The following is a 25,317-nucleotide window of genomic DNA, read 5'->3' as shown; positions in this document are numbered from 1 at the left end:
AATAGCAGAGATTTGGGGTGTTACCAACAGTGGCTGAAGGGAAATGAAATCATTGCAGCAGTTCTGACTGGAAGTTAAGTGTGCATCAGTAATTCCTGATTCTGAGATCACACACTGAGAATCTGCAGGAAAACCTCACTTCACAGGAGGCAGAAAACAGCCCCTCAAAGTGTTTTGGGCAGTATTTTGGAATACACTGTCAGCTTGTGCTTTTCCCCCAAATGCTGTGGCACATGGAGCTATTCCCTGCTGGAATTGCTGCTCCATTTCCCACTTCCTGCACAGGTTTTCTGTTTTTTCTTTCTGAGTGAGCCTGTGGAGTCACTTTATTCCTTCTGATCCTCACAAAGCACAGTGGAGAACAGCAGTTTTCTTCTAACCTGAGCTCCAAAATTCAAATTTTTGTTGCATTTGAATCTGCTTAAAACCCCTTCACTTCTGAAGTGACTTGGGGAGTGTGGGGTTTATTTTAGAAATGGGTGCTCAGAAGAGGCTGGTGTGATTAAAAACAGAAATCAGAAATCCAAATTGAAATGTAATTGTTTAATTTTGACTTGAACTGTGTTTGAGATGGGTTTGCTGCTCATGGCTCAGCTCTCACTTGAGGTTGCTGGTGGAGTTTATTCCAGTTTTAGTTTGCTTGAGTTCTCTGGGTGTAACTGGTACAGGAGGATGGGCTTGGCTGGATGCTGCTGTGGAAAAGCTTTGGGACTTGGAAAGGTTGGGAGTTCACTCCCTGAACTGACTCAGGTGAGCATTTTGTAGCTTTTTTGGTGTATTTTAAGTCAGAAAGTGATAGGGAAACTGCTGCAGTCACTTCACTGTCTGCATCCCTGAGTGTGTGAAGGAGCTGCCACATCTAAATACCAAAAGGGGCTTTCCCCCTTCATTTTATGATTTAGTAAATAATAAAACAGAGGGAGTCAGAGGGGATGGAAACAAAGCTTTGCCTTGAGCCAGCCAAAAGAGCTGGGGAAGCAGGACCTGGGGGTTTGTGCTCAGCTCCAGCTCCTGGAGGAGGCACAGCACAAGAGGAAGTGGCCTCAAGCTGCACCAAGGGAGCTTTTGGGATATTGGGAAAATCTCTTCATGGAGAGGGTGCTCAGGCACTGGAAGAGGTGGAGTCAGCATCACTGCAAGTGTTCAAACAATGTGTGCCACATACAATGTGTGCATGTGGCACCTGGGGACACGGGTTAGGGATGGACTCAGTGATCTTAGAGGGTTTTTCCAACCTAAATAATTCCACAGTTCTCTGATCTTCACATCTCAGGGCTGCAGCTTCTCAGTTCCTGCTGCTCTGTCCATGCAGGCACCTCCTCCTCCCTGCCCCAGGCACCAGAAAACTAAAAATCAATAACAGGGGCATGAGAAGCTTGAGTGAAGTGCAGAGCTTGGGTGACAACTTGAACTTTCCTTTTGCTTCCATTCTCCAAACCTCCCCCCAGTTTCCATGAACCCATCACAGCATCCAAAAATAGGAAAAAATAGATCAATGCTCATGTTTGCCAGGCTGAGCTTAGCATAGGTTTGTTCTCAGGCTCTTAGCCCAAATTTCTATTTTGGTGCAGATTTGGGGTCCAAGGGAGCACTCCTGGCACTGGGAGCCATGCCCTGGAAATACAGAGCTCGTGGCAAAGCCATGAAAAGCAGAGCTGGGAGATCAGAGGGGGCTGGGGCTCCCCTGGATTGTGATGGTGTCACAGGGGTCTGAGGATGAGGGAAGAGATGAGGATCTCACTCCATGTTTTAGAAGGCTTGATTTATTATTTTATGATATATATTACATTAAAACTATACTAAAAGCATAGAAGAAAGGATTTCATCAGAAGCTTAGCTAAGAATAGAATAAGAAGGAATGATAACAAAGGTTTGTGGCTCAGATAGAGAGTCTGAGCTGACTGTGATTGGCCATTAATTAGAAACAACCACATGAGACCAATCCCAGATGCACTGTTGCATTCCACAGCAGCAGATAACCATTGTTTACATTTTGTTCCTGAGGCCTCTCAGCTTCTCTGGAGGAAAAATCCTAAGGAAAGGATTTTTCATAAAAGGTGTATGTGACACTGGATCTCTGCTTTTCCTTGGTGGCACGTTGATCATTGATTTTATAACTCTGGGCATGGAGTGATTGGGGAAGGAAATGAAGATGATGGTAAATGAAAGGATTTGGCAGGGTTGGGGTGTGTGAGCAGTGCCTAAAGGGAAGATGGAAGGAAGGGCAGAGGGGTGGCAGGAGGTTTGCAGTGGAAGGGCCCAGGGCTCTGTCCCTTGGGAGCCTCAGGAGCAGCTGGAGGCTCTGGCAGGAGCAGCTGCCCTTGCCCAAGGGGCTCCCAGTGCTGGCAGTGTCCCCTGGGTGCTCCCTGCAGGTTCTGTGGGTGCAGCAGCAGCCTGAGGAGCACATTCCATGGGTGCAGTCTCCCCATCTCTGGCACTGGGGGTTTCCCTGCACTGCCCTATGGATGGAGGTGCTGTTGATAGAGAGAGGTCTCACTTCTGCCTCCAGCCCTTCTCACTCTGCATAAACACACACCTGTGTGGGGCTTATTCAATTTTTCCAACCCTCCCTCAATGAGACATATCTGCAACATGCTTGCAGCTTCAAAATGACCATTAGTCAGTGAATTACAGTGAAAAAAAAAAAGACTTTTACACTTTTTGGTGTCTTTGGTTATGGAAAAATCACAAACTCTGGTAATTCTCACCATAAATTCAGCACCTGTACTTGGTTCATGGCACACTCCTGCATCTCCCCCACATCTCACACACAGGTTTTACCACAGCAGGACCATGGTGGGCTCTTGTTCTTCTCATTTGCTTTCTCCACCCTCACTTCCAAACTTTTCTCCCCAAACAGTTCTCTCCTCCTGGTTCAGGTCACCCTTCCAGCATGCTGGAGGCAGCTCTTCATCCAGGCTGACAGGGCTGGACATAAATCATTGTGCTCACCTTAACAACATCTGCTTATCTGAAAGGGTCACCCAGGGCTTCCCTGGAGAGATTGTTGGCTGTGGGGAGCAGCTCAGGTGCCATGAAAGCTTCAGCAGCACCAGAATGACCATTTTAAGCTCATTGTCATGTTGAGGACAGAGACATCACAACTTCCTTCCCAAACCTGGGGTGGATATCCCAGCTCATCCCTTCATTCCCCTCTCTTCTTTTCTCACTCCTCCTGGCACAGTTACTGCCTGTAGCACATCACTGCACAGCAGCCAGCAGGATTCAGTGGGATGTGTGCTGGCCTAATTATTATAATTACTTTTTACTGAACAGTTAAATATGTGGCATTTCTTCCCCTCCCAGTCTTGGTGCAGAAAAGGAAAGAAATCCATGATTGGAGCTGGGGTTTCTGCTCTGCTTTATCTGCTCTCTCTGTACCACTGAAAGAGACCAGAAGGAGAAATATTTGATGTTTTAGGAACAGAGTAAACACAAAGTCCTTCTGTAGTGTCACATTTCATGCAGTAAATCATGGTTTGATTGGGTTTTATGGTTGTTTTGGTTTTTTTTTTTTTAACTTTTATACTTGGATGTGAAACTTTCCTAGGAGAGTTCTGGCAGCAGAGTCCATGGTGCCACTCAGGGTCTTTTCCTGGCTGTTTCTGAAGGGATGAGTGAGAGCAAGGCAGAATCTGCCTGCAGCTGTGTGCATTTAGGGTGCATGTGTATCCTATTCCTTCCTGTTGATCTGTAAGCTGTTCCATTGGCTTTCTTTCTGTTTCCTGCTGCTTTCTTGCTTCGTTATTGAAGGGAGGATTCAGACCTATACAGGTAACTCCAACTCCTGGTTCTGCATGGCATCAGTGTCTCTCACCTGGTCACTCCTCTGTCAGTGAATGCCTCAGTGTGCAGTGCTCCCCTCACCTCCTGAGCTGTGAGCCCAGAGCCAGGGCCTGCCCCGTGCCCATCCCTGGGGCAGAGCCTGCCCTGTGCCCATCCTGGGGGCAGAGCCAGCCCTGTGCCCATCCCTGGGGGCAGAGCCAGCCCCGTGCCCATCCTGGGGGCAGAGCCAGCCCTGTGCCCATCCCTGGGACAGAGCCAGGGCTGTAGCCCTGTGCCCATCCTGGGGGCAGATCCAGAGCCCCCCCAGTGCCTATCCTGAGGGCAGAGCCAGCCCTGTGCCCATCCCAGGATGCAGAGCCAGCCCCGTGCCCATCCCTGGGGCAGAGCCAGGGCTGCAGCCCAGTGCCCATCCTGGGAGCAGATCCAGAGCCAGACCTGTGCCCATCCTGGGGCAGAGCCAGCCCAGTGCCCATCCCAGTGCCCATCCTGGGGCTGCTGAAATCCAGAGCCAGCCCTGTGCCTAGCCCAGGGTACAGAGCCAGAACCAGCCCCATGCCCATCCTGGGGGGCAGAGCTAGGCCAGCCCAGTGCCCATCCCAGGGGCAGAGCCAAGGCCTGCAGCCCTGTGCCCATCCTGGGATGCAGAGCCAGCCCTGTGCCCATGCAGGGAGGGCAGAGCCATCCCAGTGCCCATCCCAGGGGCAGAGCCAGCCCTGTGCCCATCCCAGAGAGCAGAATCAGCCCAATGCCCATCCCAGGGCTGCTCCCAGCACAGGAGGGTGGGCATGGGTCTCTGCCAGGGCTTGCTTGGCTGCCTGGGCCTGGCCCATTTGCCAGGGCAGCACCTTATGCCAGTGTGGTGCCAGGCTTTGGGACCACCCTGGTTGCCACCCTTTGGAAAACAGGGCAAAACAGGTGACCTGGATGTGAAGGACAGGCACGAGGTTCCTCTGTGAAATTCAGGATTTTTAGCTCTTCTGGAGATAAATTGGAACAGTTGCCTTGATGTTTTATTTCCCTGGGGCATTTATAAAGGTGGGTTTTTTAGCAGCCAGCCCACCTTATAAAAAGGAAATTAGACAATTTCATTTTTCTAAAGTTGGCTCTGAAGGTTCAGCTGTAAAATTCAGGGCATACAAACTAATAATTCTTAGTTTGTAAAGTTCCTTGTCTGTTTGTACCTTGTAAAATAGAAAGCCAGAGATGGCCCTGCTGTTCACAGAGAAACAAGGACTGTCCTGCAGTTTTCTGCAAGTGTGGCAACCCCTGGAAACTAACACCATAACTCTAACATTGTCAGCATATTTCCAATTATACCCCAGGAAGTCTGACCAGTTCTTTGTTTTCTCTCCTCTCTCCCTTCCCTCTCCTAGTTTTTTCAGAGGCCTCAGATCCAGCCTCCAAGAGCCACCATCCAGAACAGCAACCCCTCCATCCGTCCCGGAGCGCAGACCCCGACTGCCGTGTACCAAACCAACCAGCACATCATGATGGTGAACCACCTGCCAATGCCCTACCCCATGCCTCAGGGCCCCCAGTACTGTATCCCACAGGTAAACCCAGCACCAGGCACCTGAGGAGCTGCAGAGCAGTGTTTGATCCATGGGGTTGTCTCAGGAGGATGTGGGATGTGTCTGTGAAATCAGGCTGGTAGTTGAATATCATGTGCCAGGGCAGGTCTAGATTAGGTATTGGGGAAAGTTCCTTCATGGAGAGGGTGATAGGGCATTTTAGAGGCTGCCCAGGTGGAGCCAGCACCCCTGGAAGTGTTGAAGAAATGTGTGGATGTGGCATCTGGGGACGAGGTTTAGGGGTGGGCTGGGGGAACAGTTGGACTTGGTGATTGTAGGGGCTTTTCCAGCCTAAACAATTCCAGGATTCTGTGGTTCAGCCTCTGTCCTTTCTCTGTATGAAGTGTTTGTTCTTCTGTATGGAGGCAGTAGGAACCACTCACCTCTTTCAGGCCTCCCTCAGACACAGTAGGAAACCAATGTCTTGGACATTTAAATATTGGACTAAATAGTTAGTGCTTTAAAAACACCTAATTTGACTTAATCTAGACCTGAGGAGCTGCAGAGCAGTGTTTGATCCATGGGGTTGTCTCAGGAGGATGTGGGATGTGTCTGTGAAATCAGGCTGGTAGTTGAATATCATGTGCCAGGGTAGGTCTAGATTAGGTATTGGGAAAAGTTCCTTCATGGAGAGGGTGATGGGGCATTGCAGAGGCTGCCCAGGTGGAGCCAGCATCCCTGGAAGTGTTGAAGAAATGTGCGGATGTGGCATCTGGGGACGAGGTTTAGGGGTGGGCTGGGGGAACAGTTGGACTTGGTGGTTGTTGGGGGCTTTTCCAGCCTAAGTGATTCCAGGATTCTGTGGTTCAGCCTCTGTCCTTTCTCTGTATGAAGTGTTTGTTCTTCTGTATGGAGACAGTGGGAACCACTCACCTCTTTCAGGCCTCCCTCAGACACAGTAGGAAACCAATGTCTTGGACATTGGACTAAATGTAGTCCAATACTGGACTAAATATTTAATATTTAGTGCTTTAATAATACCTAATTTGACTTCATAGATAGATCTAGTACCTAATTTGACTTAATGAATCCATAGGCACTCCAGAGCCTTGAGCCACATAACAGGGTGTTGCAATCAGGGCAGGGGCTCTGTTCTACCTCAGCTCCTGTGTCCTCCCTGCCTTGGCTTTACCCTACTTTTGGCACTAACGTTTGGAGATGTTTAGGTGGATATTGGGGAAAATTCCTTCATGGAAAAGGTGGTCAGGCACTGGCAGAGGATGTTTGGGGCAGTGCTGGAGTCCCCATCCCTGGGGACATGGGGACATGGTCAATGCTGACCTTGGTGCTGCTGGTTATGGTTGGACTCAGTGATCTTAAAGATCTTTTCCAACTTTAACAATCCATAATTCTGTGCTGCCCAAAGCTCTCATTAACCAGATGCCTGTTGGTCAGGGGGGCTCAGTTACTTGTGCAGCTTGCCCCAGTCCTTGTGCAGTGACTGATGGCTGTTTCTGTCCCCCCAGTCCTTGTGCAGTGACCAATGGCTCTTTCTGTCCCCTCAGTGCTTGTGCAGTGACCAATGGCTCTTTCTGTCCCCTCAGTGCTTGTGCAGTGACTGGTGGCTGTTTCTGTCCCCCAATCCTTGTGCAGTGACCGATGGCTGTTTCTGTCCCCCCAGTCCTTGTGCAGTGACTGGTGGCTGTTTCTGTCCCCCTAATCCTTGTGCAGTGACTGGTGGCTGTTTCTGTCCCCCCAGTCCTTGTGCAGTGACTGATGGCTGTTTCTGTCCCCCCAGTCCCTGTGCAGTCACTGATGGCTGTTTGTGTCCCCCTGATCCTTGTGCAGTGACTGATGGCTGTTTCTGTCCCCCCAGTCCTTGTGCAGTGACTGATGGCTGTTTCTGTCCCCCCAGTCCCTGTGCAGTGACTGATGGCTGTTTCTGTCCCCCCAGTCCTTGTGCAGTGAGTGATGGCTGTTTCTGTCCCCCCAGTCCCTGTGCAGTGACTGATGGCTGTTTCTGTCCCCCCAGTATCGTCACAGTGGCCCTCCCTACGTCGGGCCACCACAGCAATACCCTGTGCAGCCACCAGGACCAGGACCCTTCTACCCAGGCCCAGGTCCTGGAGAGTTCCCCAATGCCTACGGTGAGTTCTGCTTGGAGACTGCTTACAGTCTGTTCTTGCTGTGTTTTTCTGTTGTCAAGCTGAAGATTTAGAATAACAAGCTGGATTAGCATTTGTTTGAACTTCAAATAGCTGCTAAATTTGGTGGTGTCACAGCTCTGATTATTCACTCCTGAAAAATCCCAGAGTGTTGTTTGTGTGAGTGTGTCAGGAGAAGCTGCAGCTGCCCAGGATCACCTGTGGCCAGCACTGGGGCTGGTTCTTAGTCCCTGCTCAATCATTATTATTTGTTCAGGTGCTGTGGGTACATTTGCAGTCCTGGTTTTCACTGTGCCATGCCTGGCACTGCCAGTTAACTGCAGTTAACAGTTCTTAGCCTGGTGCTTCTTGTTGGGTGTGTGCCTTGGGGATAAGAACAAGCCATGTGGGTTTTTCCCTCGATTGATGCTGCCAAGATAATTTAGTCCAGTCTGTAACTCCTGCAGAGACCAAAACTTGGCCTTTTCATGCATTTGGTCACTCACTGCTCCCTGCCCACTCACATTCTGCAGCCTGGTGGGGGCAGAGATATTCTCAGGCTCCCATGGGAATTCTCTGTTGGAATTTTGGAGCCTTGGAGTGACTGATTCCCTTCAGGCTGCCCAGTAACAGCCCTGCTCCCTTGGCAGAATTGCAGTTTGCTCTTCACACACAGAGATCCCTTTGGAGGGAGAGAAAAACCCAGTAGCATCATTCAGAAAGGTCTCTTCTATTTCCTCTTTTCCTTCTCTTATTTATCTGATCTCTGTGAAACTCATGGGAATTATTGAAAGGTTGTCATGAAGCCCTTGAACCTGGTAATGCAATTTCAGAATAGGAGAGAGGGTAATTACAGGGCAGCTGCTTCCTGATGGTTGATCCTAGAGAAAATAGAAGAAATATTGTAATGCTTCTTCAAATCTGATCCACTAGATGAGGAAATTGCCCAGTATTCCTCATTTTCTGTCCTGTTACAGGTCTGCTTTCTTACTTCCTGCTTGCTTGGTGCCATTTATCTGTCTTCACTCCTGTAATTAGGACAAGGTTCATTTCCAGCTCCTTTCCTCTCCTGGGTTTTTGCAGAAAATCTTGAAATCTTTCAGTCCCAGCTTTAGGTTGCTGCAGCTGTGGAGCATCAGTGGGTGAAGCCAGAGCTCTCTGTCCTGCAGAGTTTTCCAGGCAGGGAAGGTTTCACCAGGGATTTCCCTGCACTTTCCCACCTTTCCCTCCTGTCACTCCCTTGCTGTGTTTGGGACTGGGAATGCTCAGGTGCTGCCAGGTTTGAGGAGCAGCTAAATCTGCATTCCAGGCATGGATGGTGCTGCTGGAAGTGCCCTGTGCCTCAAGCACAGGACTTGTAGACAGTGTGGCTGCTGGACATCAAAATCATTGCAGCTGGCAACACCTAAAGAAGGTGGTCAGGGAAAATAGAGTGGAAGGCAAAACTTGTGAAGATGAACAGTGCAGTTCTATAACTCAGTTTTGCAGGGAAGGTTTCACCAGGGATTTCCCTGCACTTACCCACCTTTCCCTGCTGTCACTCCCTTGCTGTGTTTGGGACTGGGAATGCTCAGGTGCTGCCAGGTTTGGGGAGCAGCTCAATCTGCATTCCAGGCATGGATAGTGCTGCTGGAAGTGCCTTTTCCATCAAGCACAGGACTTGCAGCCAGTGTGGCTGCTGGACATCAAAATCATTGCAGCTGGCAACACCTAAAGAAGGTGATGAGGGAAAATACAGAGGAAGGCAAAACTTGTGAAAATGGACAGTGCAATTTTATAACTCAGTTTTGCATTCTCTGATGTCAGGGAGTTTCTGTACAAAACAGGGAAAGACCTTGAAGTGATCAGTGGGTAGGAGAGAGAATAAAAGTTGGGTGCTGAAGAAGTGGAAGGGATCAAAGGAAGAGAGCAGAGCAGAGAGTGTGGCCCTGGAAAATGCATTTGGCTTGTCACAGAAGCTGTTTCTTCCCTGAAGATACTTTTTTCAGTATTTAGGTTTTAAAAATGCTTTTCATAAAGGGAGAGTCATTCCCTGAGTTCTGCTGGAGCTGCCTCTCCAGCAGGGATCACATTGCAGGTGATGTGGTTGGATCTGGTTTCTAGGAGGTGCCAGTGAGGGGAATTCACACCTTGCAGGATCCCAGGCTCCTCCTGTTCCCTCACCTTGGCCAGGCTCTGCTTGGACACCTGCTCATCAGCAGGGTTCACAGAATCACCAAATCCCAGGATGGTTTGGCTTGGAAGGACCTTAAATCCCATCCAGTGCCACCCCCTGCCATGGCAGGGACAGTTTCCACAGCTTCCACTGTCCCAGGCTGCTCCCAGCCCTGCCCAGCTTGGCCTTGGACATATCCAGGGATCCAGGGGCTGCCACAGCTGCTCTGGGCAGTAATTTCTGATTCCCAGCCTGCAGAGATGCAGATAGAGACTTTGAGGCCAGATCTGAAGTGGCTCTGCTGACCCTGGCATTCAAAATGAGAATTTCCCCATTTCTTGAGTGACTCAGCCCAGCCAGGAGTGTCACTTTGAGCTCCTTGATGCCAACTCTTGCACAAGAAGAGTTCCCTCTCTGAGGATGCAGACAGGGAGCCTGCTCTGAGCTGGGCTTTCCAGCTCTCAGCAGCAGGAATGCATCCTTGGAGCTGCAAATCAGGCTGTGCTGGGCTGGTTTCATTTGCTTTCTTGGATTTCACCCTTTGCCTGAAATCCAGCGACCTCCTGGTTGGGTTACAGGCACAATCCAGATTTTCATGCCCAGTTAGAGGTTAGTTCAGCTGAAGAATAGATGAGATTGTGCCAGAGGCAAGTGCAAGCCCTCAGTTCATCCAGCATCCATGCCTGGAAGGGAGAACACCCAGCAGCACCTCACACATTCCCCTGACACCTGATCCATGGGCGGGAGGCAGCTCTGCTCTGCCACCCTCATCTCTGGTGTGGTCTTAAAGCACTTGGTTATTCACTGAGCCACTCTCATTCCACTGAGAAAACCATAATGAGCCACCACTGGCTGCTAGGAATGTGACCAGTGGTGTAATTCTGCACTCATCACCGTGGTCGTGCTTTTTGTGTGTTGCAGCATGAGAGGAACATTGCTCATAATTAAATTTTCTGGTTGTGCTTCCAAATAGGTTGCAGTTGACCTCACAAATTGTTTGTATTGGTTAGACAGAATTTCTCTACAAAGGCAGAAAACCCCTGATAAACCAGCAGCAAATCCAGCAGAAAACCTTCCTGTTTGTCAGGCAGAGGAGCCCAGGGATGCTCTTGCAGTGCCTCTGTGGTGTCCACAGCCTGTCAGACATAGCTCAGAATAACAAAGCTACTCCCCACACCCAGCTAAAGCATTTACTGGTCCCAGTATAGGCAATAGAAAAGACACCATTGGCACCATAGAGGGAAAGATGAAATAATAATGAAAACTAAGCTACAAACAGCAAAGATCAACCCTTGTACCTTTTGCATCATGGTCTGGCAAGAAAAACCAAGCAAAATGAATTTAAGTTTGCCATCCCAAAACCCAATGATGTACATGGCCAGTTTGGGGTCATGGAAATCAAATAAGAAATGGTGCCTGAACCTCTTGTCTTGATGCAGCATCAGCTTCTGTTCAGTGGCTGTGGAGCTGGGATGCTGGAAGTTGTGCCCAGCTGCACCTCTGGCGTTGGTTGTGTGTCCTGAGCTGACCTTGTCCCTCTGGTTTGTGTCCTTGGTGCCCCAGGAACACCCTTCTACCCCAGCCAGCCCGTGTACCAGTCTGCACCCATCATTGTGCCTACGCAGCAGCAGCAGCCGCCGCCTGCCAAGAGAGAGAAGAAAACGGTGAGTGAGGGACCCTGTCCTGGGGGGAGCTGCAAGGACATGAAAAATGTTCTTTATCTTCACTGGAGGCCGTGGCACAGGGTGCCCAGAGCAGCAGGGGCTGCCCCTGGATCCCTGGCAGTGCCAGGGCTTGGAGCAGCCTGGCACAGTGCGAGGTGTCCTGCCCATGCTCTAAGATGAACTTTAAGGTCTCTCCCACCCCAAACCAATTTGTCATTCCCAAAGAGATGAAGTGTAATTAAACATTGCACAGTGCTGGTTTCCATTTCTCCATGGGCACTGTCCACTCTGATCTGTGACATCTCAGCCATTTGAAAAGAAAAATAATTTTGCTGGTTTTCAATAAACAGGAACAAAAGCAGCATGGTCTGCCCAAGCCTGGAATCCTCACCTGTGCTGCTGCTTAGAGGGGTTCACTCATTCCCACCTGGCTCCCACCAAAAAGCCAGGTGGGAATGAGTGAACTCAGCAGTTTGGGAGAATAGTAAGAATTAGTTCAAAGTGACAAATCAGAAATTATTGAATATTAGGCCTTGAAAAAGTGGAAAACCCGGAGGTTGTGGATATATTTGCAGGCTTGAAAGAGCCTGACGACATCATCAAAGTGGATATAGTTTTGGAGAGCACATTCCCTCTCTTTCTAGTTCAAGGGGGGAATTTGAGAGAGGCAGATGAATGGAATTTAAACCCATCTACAGGTGGGGAACAGTGGAAGTGTGTGGGGTGAATGTGAGGTTGAACCAGGAAAATATGATGTGGGCTTGAACTTGTGAATGAATCGTTTGTAAAGGACTGAAAAGGAAATTACAGCAGTGTTTGTGTGAGAGTGTTTTGGAAACATTAAAAGAACAGTTTCCTGGGGGTAGAAAAGAATAAAAGGACTTAGACACGTCTCAAAATGCAGAATATTTGCATCTCTGGAGTTTTGAGGGTGATCTGGGGTGACACTTGATTTGGGAGACCGGAAGAATTGAACAATGTGTGAGCTGTGCCTGCAGGAAAGGCCTTTTTGGTGGCTGCTCTCAGCAGCTTTTTTGTCACCTCTTCAGTCCCCAGGAGTCTCTTTTCAGCATCCCAAACACGACATGCCCAGATCCCCAATGCCATTGAAATGCAGAGCTGATCAGACACGCTCAGCTGGGATTAAGGCAGTTCCATGCCAGCCAAGCTGAGTTCTTTGAGGCAGAAAAGGCATTTTAAATGCCCAAGATGCTTCTCTCTGAATGTGCTGTTTCAGTTTGGTAATTGGTGTTGCAACTGGAGAAATGAGAAAAATTAAATGCATTAATGTGCACATGCCCACATCCACCATGAGTTGAGTATTTGAGTACTACAAATTTCCCTTGCAGGCAGGGAAATCTTGTTTTTAATGCCATTGACTGTGTCAAGCAGAGGAGAGGGCCAACTCTCAGGTTGTTACTGTAGTTAATGAAATATTTTAGCAAAAAAATATATTTTTGCTAAAATATTTCATTTATCCTTGTTTTATCAAAAATAAGAGAAGCCCAGACTGAACACCCTGAGTACAGTGTGTGTGTGTGTGCTCACAAACACAGTGAAGCCACCATCCCACCAAACTGAGTTTGACAAATCACAAAGCCCTTCTGCAGTTCCAGTTTTATATCCCAGAATCCCAGAAGGGTTTGGAAGGTCCTGCAGGACCATTCCCACCCCTGCCATGGCACAATTTATTACAGGGTGGTTTCCAGCAGAACCCCTGCCCTGGGAAGGGTGATGGTGTCTCTTGGCTTGCTTGGAGTTGTTTGCTTGGATTTCTGCATGGAATTAATCTCAAGTTCAGCCAAGAGCTTTGGAGAAGGTGGGCAGATACACAGAGCTCTGTCTTTAGGGTTTTCAGATTCTGCTGGAGATGAAAAGCATTTCACATTTTCCCAGACATGCTGGCTCTTCCCCCTGCTCAGGGACATGGATTGGCTCAAGTGTCAGTTGAGGATTCACTATGTGTTCTGGAGTGGTTTATTTTGGAAAATATTTTTTTCTTCCCATTTTGGTGCTGTGAAGAGACTCAAAAGTCCCACTTTTTTCCTAAATGCTGCAGAGTTCTAAGGACTTGAGTTTGTTCTTTCAGTTTCCCTTTCCTCCACTCAGTATTTTTGTTTGATTCCCTCTGTTTTGGTGGAACTGGGAACTGATTTGCTTTCCCCCTTTCCCAGAAGCTGGGCTGGCAAGGTCAGGGAGTTTCCTGCAGGGTAAAAATCAGCCTTTTCTCCATTCCTGCCTTTTTCACTGCTGGGCAAGCTTAGCTTGTACCTGAACTGTCTCCCACTTGTTCTCAGCTGCGGGAAACTCACGTTCCCCCTGCATTTTACATTACAGGGTGCACATATTTAGACTGAACTTGGTGTTGTTGATGATTCAATTAGATTTTGATTAAATTAGGTGTTGATGAAGGGATGACATGCCCTGCATTCCAAGCCATGGAAACAAGGCACATCCCAGTGCTGCTGCTGAGCACCAGCTTATCCCAAAGCATCTCCTGCTGGCTGTGGTGGGAGATTTTGGTGTACACCAGGACAGCAGTAACAGAACACTTGTGGGAATTATTCCTTTGTTCTAATTGCAATTCTTTCAATCCTGCAGATCCGAATCCGGGATCCAAACCAGGGGGGCAAAGACATAACAGAAGAAATCATGTCTGGAGGGGGCAGCAGGAACCCCACGCCCCCCATCGTCAGACCCACCTCCACCCCAACTCCACCTCAGGTAAGGAAGGGCTCTGCTCCTCCTCTCCCTCACACCTGCAGCCTCACCTCTGACCATCCCAGAGACCTGCATACTCCCAAATGGTCAATATCCTTCAGCCATTATGTTTTCCCAAGTTTGATAATTGGAGCCCCAGTGCTGCTGTACTTTCCCCTCCCTGGTTTTCTATCAACAGTAGATTTTCAGTGTTTAAGGAGGAGCCAAAATATCTGTGGGAAAGGAGGTGTCTCTGTGAAGTCTTGTGCACCTGAGGAAAGTCCATGTCACACCGTGATTGGTCACAGACCTTCAGTTGCTTCACTTTTCTTTCTGCCTCTGTGCAGCTGTTTTAGAGTCACCAGAAGATCTGGAGCTCAGGAATTTTCTCACAGAACTGTAATAAGTTATCACACAAATGTTCTCTGGGTGTTCAGACTTAACAATGCATTTTGCTAATGAGAGAAAAATGATAAATAACTTTTTATAATTATAAGGACAAAAATTTAATTAATTATTATTAATAATAAATATAATTATAAAAATCTTATAATTATAAATATAAAAAATACTCCTAATCATTTTCTGTAGGTCTTAAATCCCTTCTTGTCATGCACCTTTGAGTCTGACCCCTTTAAGTCCCTGGTTAGAGATCAGGAAGGTTCTCCAGCTGAAGGCTGGGCTGTGGAGCAGAGCTGGTGCTGGGATGTGATTTCTTCTTCTTCCACCTTCTTCCCTGTTTGATGTCACCAGCTTTTGGCAAGTTTGAAGGTGAAACAGCTTTTCCTGAGCTCAAACCTTGCTTTCCTCTCTGTGTGGGAGTAGATTTTCTGCTGAAAGTCCTGTGCAGGAGCTCAGCCCTGGGAGCACTGCTTGTGCTGGAGTGGGAGCTGGGGATTGCAGGGAGATGTAACTGAGGTGAAGTGAGAGAGATCCCTGGAGATCCCTCCCTGGGACCAGCAGGGTTTCATCTTTCCCAGCTGAGCCCAATCCTTGTGTCCCTGAAGGCACCACCTTGTGCTTTGTCACTGGTTTTCTCCTCTGGTCCCCACCCAGGACAAGCAGCAGCAAGGCACCAAGTAAACTTCTTTCCATCAGAGATGCCAAACCTGGGAACCTTGGTGAGATCATCTCCCCATTTCTTCTTCCCACCCATCCTTCCCCATTGGAAGTGGGAAGAGCTGGAACCAGCCAGGATTTCCTGTGGTATTCCTGCACAGTGCAGTGAATCCAGGCACTTACCTGATCATTCCTACATTCTGAAATCTATTTTAAGGCACTACAATTAAGTCCAACAGAAGGAAATAAATGTATTTCAAGAGGAGGTTACTAGGCCTGAATTGTGATCAGCTGCAATTTAGATGCAGAGCACAGCAGTGATGTCCAATCATCTCCTCCAAGGTATGCAAATATTCCATTGTTTAATATCCAGCCTTCTTTTTGATGAGGTGCTTAGAACCACTTTTGGTAATCACAGAAGAGCTCTGAAATTGGGCTCACCAGAATAAGTTCATTAGTGTAGCATAACTGAAAATTTAAGCCCACTTAAGCCAGGAAATTCAACATTATTGTCCCAACAGCTTCTCTAAATCAAGTCTTGGGAGCACATTTAATATCTTGGGTGAAATTAAATAGTGCCTTAATAACTGCACAGGAATTGCACTGGTGGGGGTGGGACTGTTCTGAACAGGCTCCAGTCAGTAAATTCTCAATATCCAGCCATAACTTCTGAGATGCTCCTGACTTGGAGCAGCTCTTGGACAATGCAGGGGGAGCAGAGCTGCTGTTGTTTGTTCTACCCCCTGAACCAAACCCTGCTCACCCCAAACAGTGCTGACCCCCTGAACCAAACCCTGCTCACCCCAAACAGTGCTGACCCCCTGGAAAAAACCCTGCTGAACCCAAACCCTGCTCACCCCAAACCCTGCTTGCTCAGCTCCCTGGACAAAACCTTGCTCATCCCAAGCCCTGCTCACCCCCTGGATCAAACCCTGCTCACCCCAAACCCTGCTCATCCCAAATCCTGCTCACCCCAAACCCTGCTCACCCCAAACCCTGCTGACCCCTGAACCCAAACCTTGCTCACTCCAAACCTTGCTCACCCCAAATCCTGCTCACTCCCCTGAACCAAACCCTGCTCACTCCAAACCCTGCTCACCCCCTAAACCAAACCCTGCTCACCCCAAACCCTGCTCACTCCCCTGGACCAAACCCTGCTCACCCCAAATCCTCCTCACCCCAAACCCTGCTGAACCTAAACCCTGCACATCCCCTGGATCAAACCCTGCTCACCCCAAACCCTGCTGACCCCTGGATCAAACCCTGCTCACCCCAAACCCAGCTCATCCCCTGAACCAAACCCTGCTCACCCCAAACCCTGCTTGCTCAGCCCCCTGGATCAAACCCTGCTCACCCCAAACCCAGCTCACCCCAAACCCTGCTGACCCCCTAAACCAAACCCTGCTCACCCCAAACCCTGCTCACTCCCCTGGACCAAACCCTGCTCACCCCAAACCCTGCTGAACCTAAACCCTGCACATCCCCTGGATCAAACCCTGCTCACCCCAAACCCTGCTCACCCCAAACCCTGCTCATCCCTAACCCTGCTCACCCCCTGGATCAAACCCTGCTCACCCCTGAACCCAAACCTTGCTCACCCCAAACCCTGCTCAGTCCTCTGGACCAAACCCTGCTCACCAGGGTGCTCATGGAGATTTCACTGCTTGAGCATTAAAAATGTGAATGTGCAGCCTCAGGGCTTGACAAGGCAGCATCAAAGTGACTCCCAGCTCAATGAGATTTTTAGAATTATAGCAAATTCTAATAAAACCTCTTTCTCTGAATCTGCTATCTCATTATTTAAATGGCAGAAACACAGAGGAAGAAACATCCTCAGGAAGTGCTGGAGACCACTCCCTGTCCCAAATTCTGCATTTGAAAAAGAAACTGTTTTATAATAGTAATAGTTTCCAAATTTTTTTCTTTAGATTTGAATTACTCTATTAACAGACTCAAATAAACCAAAACTTAGCTAACACAAGCCCAAAGCACCCTCTTCTCTCAGTAGATTAAGTGCTAAACATCAAAAAATTGTTGGAACTGTGGTTAACATCAGAAAGTCACTGGAATTGTGCAGAAGATGAGCATTGCCAGGATGAGCTGCGTGGTTTGAGCCATTCCTGTACCTTTTACTCAGCAGCACTGACCAAAAAGTGCTTTAGGTGGGGTTTCCCAGTGCCTCTGCCGTGTGTTTTAATTGCTTTTGAGCAAATGAAGAGCTTTAAAGCTCCTGCAAGAGAAGCTGGAGGTACATGGAGATATGATTTATCCATTTCTAGCCAGACACTGTTTTCACTCTGGTTTTTGCTGGGAAGAGAAAGAAAATCCAAGGCCAGAATCTGGTTATGGTATTGCCTCAGCATTGGCTTCCACAGGAGATCACTTTTTAAAGAGTGACTGCTCTTATTTCCCTGGCCAAACTCTTCCAAGCCTCAGTGAGTTTGTCAGAGTTGTGTTTGCTCACTGTCCAGGAGCAAAATAACCCAGAGCAACCCTTGGAGCATCATAAATCAGGGGAGCAATTTTCAGTGGGATTTTTTGCATAAAAACTCTCTAAATGCTCCATTTTGCAGCTGCAAGGCTCAGTGCATAAGGACCATTTATTCATTTGTAATATAATTCCTACAAAAGAAATGTTTTCCACATTTCTTAAGGAAATACATTTCCTGACCCAAGAAATTTCTGGCCTCACAGGTTTCTTCTTCACTGTTTTGCTTAGGTTGGTTCTTATCACAGTTTCCTTTCTCCACACTGATTTCATCCATAAATTTTCTTATAAAAGGAAAGTTCTGATCACTGAGGGTGAGGGGAAAATGTTCTTGAAACCTTCTCATTTGTAGAGCTGGGTTTTCTTTGACTTCTTCCCTTTGGCTGCAGGCTGGGCTGCAGTTCTTCATTCATTCATTCTCCAGTCAATCTGTCAGGCTCATTCCTGAAAGAGGAGCAATCCCAAAGAAAACTTCAACCCTTCACCCCCACTTAAATCTTCATTCTTATTTTTCCAGATGTGCTTTTTCCTGGTCTTCTTGAAATGGTGAAAAATAGTGCAAATTCTTGGAGAGAATTCCCTCTTTATCCTGCACTGTTCAGATGCAATAGGCAAAAAGCTGGAGATGGGAGGAAAAAACAGAGTTCCAGGAAGAGAAGCAGGTTGCCAGAGCATTTCCTTTTATAAGGAAATAAGTTTTGCATGGATTTCTCAGAGCCTGTCTGCAATCAGGGGTGATTGAAAAGTCCTTTTCCTGTAGCTGCTCAGAGGAGTTCATGGATGTGGAGCTGGGTGAGAGCAGACAGCTGCAGGAAGCTGCCTGCCTTTCCACTTGGGATTAGGAAATTAAAATTTAGCCCCATTTTCTTCTGTGCCTGGTCCCCAATGTGTATTGAAGGGGAATTTGTGACCTGTCTGTGGTCACTCCAGCAGCTGCCTCACCTTTCAGTCTGGGGCACTAACTTAAATTCTGAGACTAAATACAAAGGATTTTAGCAAACTTTCTAGAGCACAAGTGAGTATTTGGTGGGAGACCACTGAAATATGTGTGTCTGCCACAGGCTGGAGCTCCTTCAGTTCTTTGCAGACCTTTTGGATTTGTTCTTCCATAGAGAAATCCCAGTCCATGTTCTTGGGGAATCTGCTCCTCCTGTTCTCCCTCAGATTTCTGCCCAGCTGGTTTTATTCTTCCCTTGCCCTGCAGATCTGCAGGTCCCACCCCCAGGCTGCTCACAGGGGATGTTTTTCATCCAAGCACTGCCAGGCTGGGATGATTTTCCCCCTGGGATCAGGAGTGCTGTGTGTGCAGACACATCTGTGCACTGTTCATCCCACCCTGCACACATCAGCTCTGATAAGTGCACAGAGGAGCAAATCAATAGATCTGAATCTCTCAGGGGGTTGAAATGTGGATCAGTGGAGAAAGGAGTCAAGTCCCAAAGGTGAACTGAAGTCACAGAGGGATGCAGGAGCCCTGGTGTGTGTCCTACATGGGGGAGCTCCTAAGAGGTGTTGGGAGGGCAAAGCACATTGACATCAGGGCTGTGCTGTCCCTTCCTTGCTGTTCTTAACAGGGAGCATCTCCTTCCCCTTTTCCTGCTGCCTTTCCCTCCCTTTCCCATGAACTTTTTGGATTTATTATTGACCTGTGTACCTTTTCTCTATTTTTTCTCTTTATTCTCCCCACCTTTGCTTTCTCCTCTCCATCCCCCCTGCCTCACCTGCCCCTTGCCTTTGCTGCCTGTTTTGTGTTCCCAGGCTCATGGTGCTGTCCCTGTCCCCCAGCAGGTGCCCAGCCAGGTCCCCGAGCCCGTTCCCACGGCATTGGCAGCCCTGGAGAGCTCCCACCCCTCCAGCAGCACTGCACCCCCTGCCTCCAAACAAGGTCAGTTCATGGAGATTTCCTCCCTCAGTATTTTCAATCATTTATTTTTTTTCCCCCTCTTTTCTTGTTTTAGTTGGAATATTTTTGGCAGGGAGACCAGCAGGCAGCAGAAATAGGAGGGGAGGAACTTCTCTTCCTCCAGTGGAACATTTTAAGTGTGTTGCTAAGGCAATTAATTGGAATTTGCTAATGTGGAACTGGTTAAAAATAATTGTCTTCAATCCTCTGTGTCCTAAATGTTGTTTCAGAGCACACAGAAGGAAGAAACTCCTCTCACCCAAGTGTCATCCTCCAGAAGCCAGCGTGTTGTCAGGGTAACACTGTAGCCACAGAGGCTTTGGATCATTTGGATAATTAGCCCCAGCAGTGGCACAGATCCAGAGGATCATATGGCTTCCCCAGAGCTGCCTGTGTGTCCAGCCCTGTAGGAATGGGCAACATTAACTAAGAAAAATCCCATTAGTGTGCCAAGTGCCTTATAAAGCCCACAGCAGATTTTGCTGACTTTGGTAAAAATGGCACAGATGGAAAGAGTTTCTGAAAATTCCATTTCCTTGGACAAGGCTCTGAGGCACAGGATGGGATCCTTGGGGTCCCTGCACAGGGCCAAGAGTTGGACTCAGTGATCCTGATGGGTCCCTGCCAGCTCAGGATATCCCATAATATACATTGGAAGGGAGATTTTTTAAAGCTGTTCAAGGAAATTGTCCCAGGAGACAACAGAGCAGGGCCAGGCTGTTCCCACACTGGAATTTTTACTTCAGAGTACCCACAGTATCATGGAGGGCTGGGATTTTTATTTCAGAGTACCCAGAGTATCATGGGGTGCTGGGATTTTTATTTCAGGGCATCCAGAGTATCAAGGAGTCCTGGGATTTTTATTTCAGAGTATCATGGAGTGCTGGGATTTTTATTTTAAAGTATCATAGAGTGCTGGGATTTTTATTTCAGAGTATTATGGAGTGCTGGGATTTTTATTTCAGATTACCCAGAGTATCATGGAGTGCTGGGATTTTTATTTCAGAGTATCATGGAGTGCTGGGATTTTTATTTTAAAGTATCATAGAGTGCTGGGATTTTTATTTCAGAGTATTATGGAGTGCTGGGATTTTTATTTTAAAGTATCATAGAGTGCTGGGATTTTTATTTCAGAGTATTATGGAGTGCTGGGATTTTTATTTCAGATTACCCAGAGTATCATGGAGTGCTGGGATTTTTATTTCAGAGTATCATGAGGTGCTGGGATTTTTATTTCAGAGCATCATAGAGTGCTGGGATTTTTATTTCAAAGTATCCAGAGTATCATGGGGTGCTGGGATTTTTATTTCAGGGTGTACAGAGTATCGTGGGGTGCTGGGATTTTTATTTCAGAGTATCATGGAGTCAGAACATCTCCAGCCACAAGGGTCCTATCAGGATCACCAAGTCCAACCCCCTGCTTCTTACAGGGTCACCTACCACTAAATCATATGACCAGGAGCTCCTTGAACTCTGATCTCTGAAAATGCAGCACTTTCCATCACAGTATTTCATCTCTGTCTATGAAAATGTGGATTGCCACAAATGGGTCTTATCCCTCTTCTCTCTCTCTTTAACTTAATCCCTTTGTAGGCAGCTGTGAGTAAACTGGAAGTAAGTGTTTGCTTAGTTACACAGCTCTGACAGTGCTGGTTTAAACAAAGCAGGGCTTGACTGGGGTTTAACACTGATGAGCTTCCCTGTGTTTATCTCTGTTCCATCCCAGAAAGAGTCAAACATTTGTTCCAGTCCAAAAATTGCTAAAGAGCACATTTATGTAAGCACTGCAGGGAAAGCCCTGGAATAACACCCAGCCATGGCTGGGGGGGCAGAGCAGTGCAGGGGTTGGTGTCAGTAATTAACAGAGCCTGTTAATGATATTTAAACTGAACTAATGACTTTTGGGGGGGGCACATCTGTTCAGAAATACATGCCATGGTATCAAAATGATTTTTCACTTTGATACTGGGGGATTTTTGTTTCCAAACCAAGAGCAGTGACAGAGTGCTGTGTGGCTGAAGTGCTCATTCAAACCAGTGCTGTTGTTTCTCCAAAGAAAACAGAGTACCTGTCCTGTGCATCCTCATATTGGATCTCCTCATGCCCTTCCTCTCCTGTGCCCTCCTGTGCTGGCAGCTGTTGAAGTTTGGAATCAGCTTTCATTGTGATTCTGTCACAGCCAGGGCTGCTTGTGCAGCTGCTTCTAACAGTGAGCAGCATCTGGCAGCATCTGGCTGGTGTTGGGATCAGGGTCAGGATCAGAGCTGTGTGCTCTGCTGGCAGACCAGGACCTGCAGTCCCTGCTGGCTTGGTGTGCGACTCATTCCCAAGGCTGGATTTGGGATTGCCTTGTTTAAATCTGTGGTTGGGGTTTTTTTAAAGACAAAACCTTTGGCATTTCATAGAATCCCAGAATGATTTGGGTTGGAGGGACCTTAACGGTCCTTCCATTCTGACCCCACTGCCATGGCAGGGACACTTCCAGTGACCAAGTACAGGAATTGCTACTGTAATACCTTGAAGAATCACAATATTTAGGTGCAGGTTGTGTTCCTGGAGATGCCCCTGGTGTGTCCATACCAGCCAGGCTGGCAGAGGGGAGGATTCTGCTGCAGAATCCAGGTCAGGCCAGGCTGGTGCAGGAGCTGCAGTAGGATATAGAACTGCATGGAATCAGAGCTGCCCACATTTTTTCCACTTTTTCCACTCACAGGGATGTTTGGAGTAATATTATCCTCTTTTAAAACCTCTTTCCAAATCTTGCAATGTATCAGACATGGAGAATGTTCAGCATAGTTGGTGGAAAACAGATGAATGTCAGAGCCTGGAGTTTGGAAAGCTCCAAAGCCCCTGTGCTGACACTGAGTCAGTCCTGGTGCCACCTCGTGAGTGTTTGCATCGGGACAAAAGATGGAAAAATGGCAGAGAGCCCAGCAGTTATTGTCAGATAAACACCACAGAGCAGGAACAAATTCCTGTATCCAGTGAACTCCTCCTTGTGCACTGCCCTGGGCAGTCTGTGCCACTGGGACCACCCAGCAGCCCAGCAGTGGCTCTTCCATGAAGCAGGCAGTGGGGTCTGTCCCACTGGGTATGTGAAAGAATCTTTAAGGAAAAATAATTTTGCAAAAATTGTATTTATCAGGAAATTTAAAAAAATATATCTTGATATTTCCCCTGGAATAGCCAGCACTTTCTATAAATACTTTCTAAATATAACATGAGGAATGATCTCAGTGTGTTTAGGAAGAGGGATTTGATCCAGTTGGATGAATTGTGTTGATTTTTGTTTTCCCTCCCCAGCTGTGAGTTGTCCATGTGACTCTGTAACAGTTGGCAGGGATGAGTCCCCTTCTGCCAGAACTTGGAGATTTCTTCTCTGGGATGGGGGTTCAAGTTCAGATTTGCTTCTCATTAGCCAAATCTGCTCCTCATTCTCTGAAATCCCTCCTCAAATCACTTTTCTCTGGGATTTTGCACACACAACCTGTATCCATGTAACATTGGCCAGACAAGGTGTGGTTTGAAGGAAGGGAGTTAAACCTCTGGTTTCAAATGCAGCTGTGGATTTGTGCTGGTTTTATCTCTCAGAATTATTTCCTTAACATTTCAAATGTGTTTGGTTGGGTTTGTTGGGGTTTTTTTTGAGCATTCTCCTTTGACTTGGGGAGAGAATATCCAGGCAGTTGTTTATAGCGAGCTGTAAATGTCAGGAATGCTCCAGGAATTCCTGCAGAGGATGTTCCAGAAATCAGAGGTGACATGTTTTCTTTTTCCAAACCACTTCCTGCATCCTTTTCCTTCCATGGGGCCTCCAGAATCAAAATCAGCTGTTGGGATACTCTTTCCCATCTCTTTCCTCACTTGTCATCCTCCTCCAAAGCCACGTCCCTGGGTGCTTCATTAGCTTGATAAACTACTGCTTTGGCCACGGGCCTCTGGAGTGCTGCTGGGGCTGCTGAGGGCTGCAAGCTGAGCTCCAGTTATTCCTAAAGGTAGGATTTGGAGCTCCAGGCAGTTTCAAATGGGTTCTCCTTCAAAAACCCCTTTGGTTCTCCTTCAAAAACCCTTTCCCTTCAGCTGAGCTGTTGAATAAGTCCCAAATGGAAATCCAGCAGAGCCAAACCTGTTCCATTCTACCCGAATTTTGATGATTTGCAGTTGGTTGTGGCCTTTGACTCCTAATCTGAAGAGCAGGCTTGTGCCTCTGGCTTCTCCAGAATTATTTTTGCTGGTGTAACCGTGTCCTGAAGGAGTCCAGTGTTCCTTGAAGATCCTGAACAATAATGGCTCATACTTCTGGAGCAAAGGAGTGGGAGGCAGCAGAGCTGCAGCAGAGCTTTGGGAGCTGTGTCATGGTCATGGTCTGATGCTAATCATGGGACAAGTGCAGGGACTTCTTTCTGCACAAGATTTGGGGGGTTGTGTTGATACACTTCTTCCAAATATCTAATCTAAACCTCTCCTCTTTCAGTTTAACCCATTCCCTGTTGTCCTGCAAGGTTTTGTCCATGTAAAAAGTTGCCCTCCTTGCTTTATAAGCCCCCTTTAGGTGCTGGAAGGGTGCAATGAGTCTCTCCAGATCCTTCTCTTCTCAGGATGGCAGAGGTTGTATTTTCAAATTTAGATTCCCAGTGAGGTGCAGGGGCAGAATGCAGGAACAGGAACCAAGGGAGCCAAGGCACCAGGCAGGACATGGGGTTGCCTTGCTGTTGATAATGGGTTTTTTTCTCCTTTCCCAGAAGAGAAGCCAAAACCAGATCCAGTATTAAAACCACCTTCTCCAGTCCTCAGAGCGGAACCTGCTGGGGAGAAGAAAGATCAAGCAGGGCAGACGGCTGAGATCCCTCCCTCAGTGGAAGCCCCAGCCCCAGAGGTTCCTCGGGCTCCATCACCGGCCCCGGCCGCTCCGGTCCCCGCTGTCCCCGCGCCCAGCAGAGCCGAGCCGGAGGACAAATGCGACAAATGCGAACTGGCCTTCCCCAGAGAGGAGGCGCTGCCTTCCCCCAGTGCCGCAGCCTGCCCGGAGCCTGCGGCCGCTCCTCCTGAGGAGGGTGCTGAGGCGTGCCCGGAGCCCGGCAGTGCAGTAGCATCCCCCGGGGACACCCCGGTGGCACTGCCGGCCGTGCCCGCTGTCCCCGGCGACACGGGCGGCGCCGAGCCCGCGGCAGAGGCGGCCCAGGAGGAGGCTGCGGCGGTGACTGTGGAGGTGGAGCCCAGCGAGGCCGCCCCAGCCGAGGTGGAGAGCGCTCCATCGCCTGCCGGTGCTGCTGCCGCCGCTCCCTCTCCGCCGCCCACCCCGCCGCCCACCCCGCCGCCCCCGTCCCCTCCGCTGCCCCCCAGCGCTGCTGTCACCACTACAACTCCTTCTCCACCTCCTCTCCCGTCTCCCAGTGCCCTCCCTGTTGTCCAGGGGGATTTAGAAGGAGAGGAGAGCACAAGAACTACTCTTAGTGAAGAGGTAAAAGAAACTGAAAAGAAGGAAGAGACAGAAGCAGATGGGCAACTGGAGGAGAGCCGGGAGGCTCTGGGTGTGAACTCAAGCAAGAGTCCTGTCCCAGGTAAGCCTTGGCCTCTGGGGGTTCATGTTGGGAACTGCAGGATGAAGGAAAGAGGCTTTTTCTTCTTCCAATAGATATTTCTGTTTTCATTTGCAAAAGAAAAGGCCTGGTGGTGCTGTGTGGCTGCTGTGACTGTGAAATGCTGATCTTCCTTGGCAGGAATAGAAATCCCTCCTGGTTGTTGATAATTGGTCACTGACTTGCATTGGTGTCCCAGGCTGGGCTGGGCTCGTGCTGTCATGGCAGCCCAGGGCTGGTGGAGGGGAGTGCAGCGCACACTGCCCTTCATGGAATCCCAGCATGGTTTGGATTGGAGGGGCCTTAAATCCCATCCAGTGCCATCCCC

General features: G+C 48.5%; 1 protein-coding gene across 3 annotated transcripts in view; it reads left to right on the top strand.

Annotated features, from left to right (window-relative positions):
- Nucleotides 1–25,317, top strand: part of EIF4G3 (eukaryotic translation initiation factor 4 gamma 3) — a 146,819-nt gene that overhangs the window by 76,127 nt on the left and 45,375 nt on the right. For all 3 annotated transcript variants that reach the window (XM_058039277.1, XM_058039278.1, XM_058039279.1), the window contains 7 exons: nt 3,754–3,774; nt 5,160–5,339; nt 7,330–7,444; nt 11,160–11,260; nt 13,862–13,984; nt 19,293–19,392; nt 24,153–24,971. In XM_058039277.1, coding sequence (XP_057895260.1) covers nt 3,754–3,774; nt 5,160–5,339; nt 7,330–7,444; nt 11,160–11,260; nt 13,862–13,984; nt 19,293–19,392; nt 24,153–24,971 — 1,459 coding nt within the window. The remainder of the gene's footprint in view (nt 1–3,753; nt 3,775–5,159; nt 5,340–7,329; nt 7,445–11,159; nt 11,261–13,861; nt 13,985–19,292; nt 19,393–24,152; nt 24,972–25,317) is intronic.

Source organism: Melospiza georgiana, chromosome 22 (assembly GCF_028018845.1).
Source record: "Melospiza georgiana isolate bMelGeo1 chromosome 22, bMelGeo1.pri, whole genome shotgun sequence".
In the NCBI taxonomy this organism is placed as follows: domain Eukaryota; kingdom Metazoa; phylum Chordata; class Aves; order Passeriformes; family Passerellidae; genus Melospiza; species Melospiza georgiana.
The sequence above is the reverse complement of the archived record's forward strand: the minus strand, read 5'-3'. Positions and strand labels throughout refer to the sequence as shown.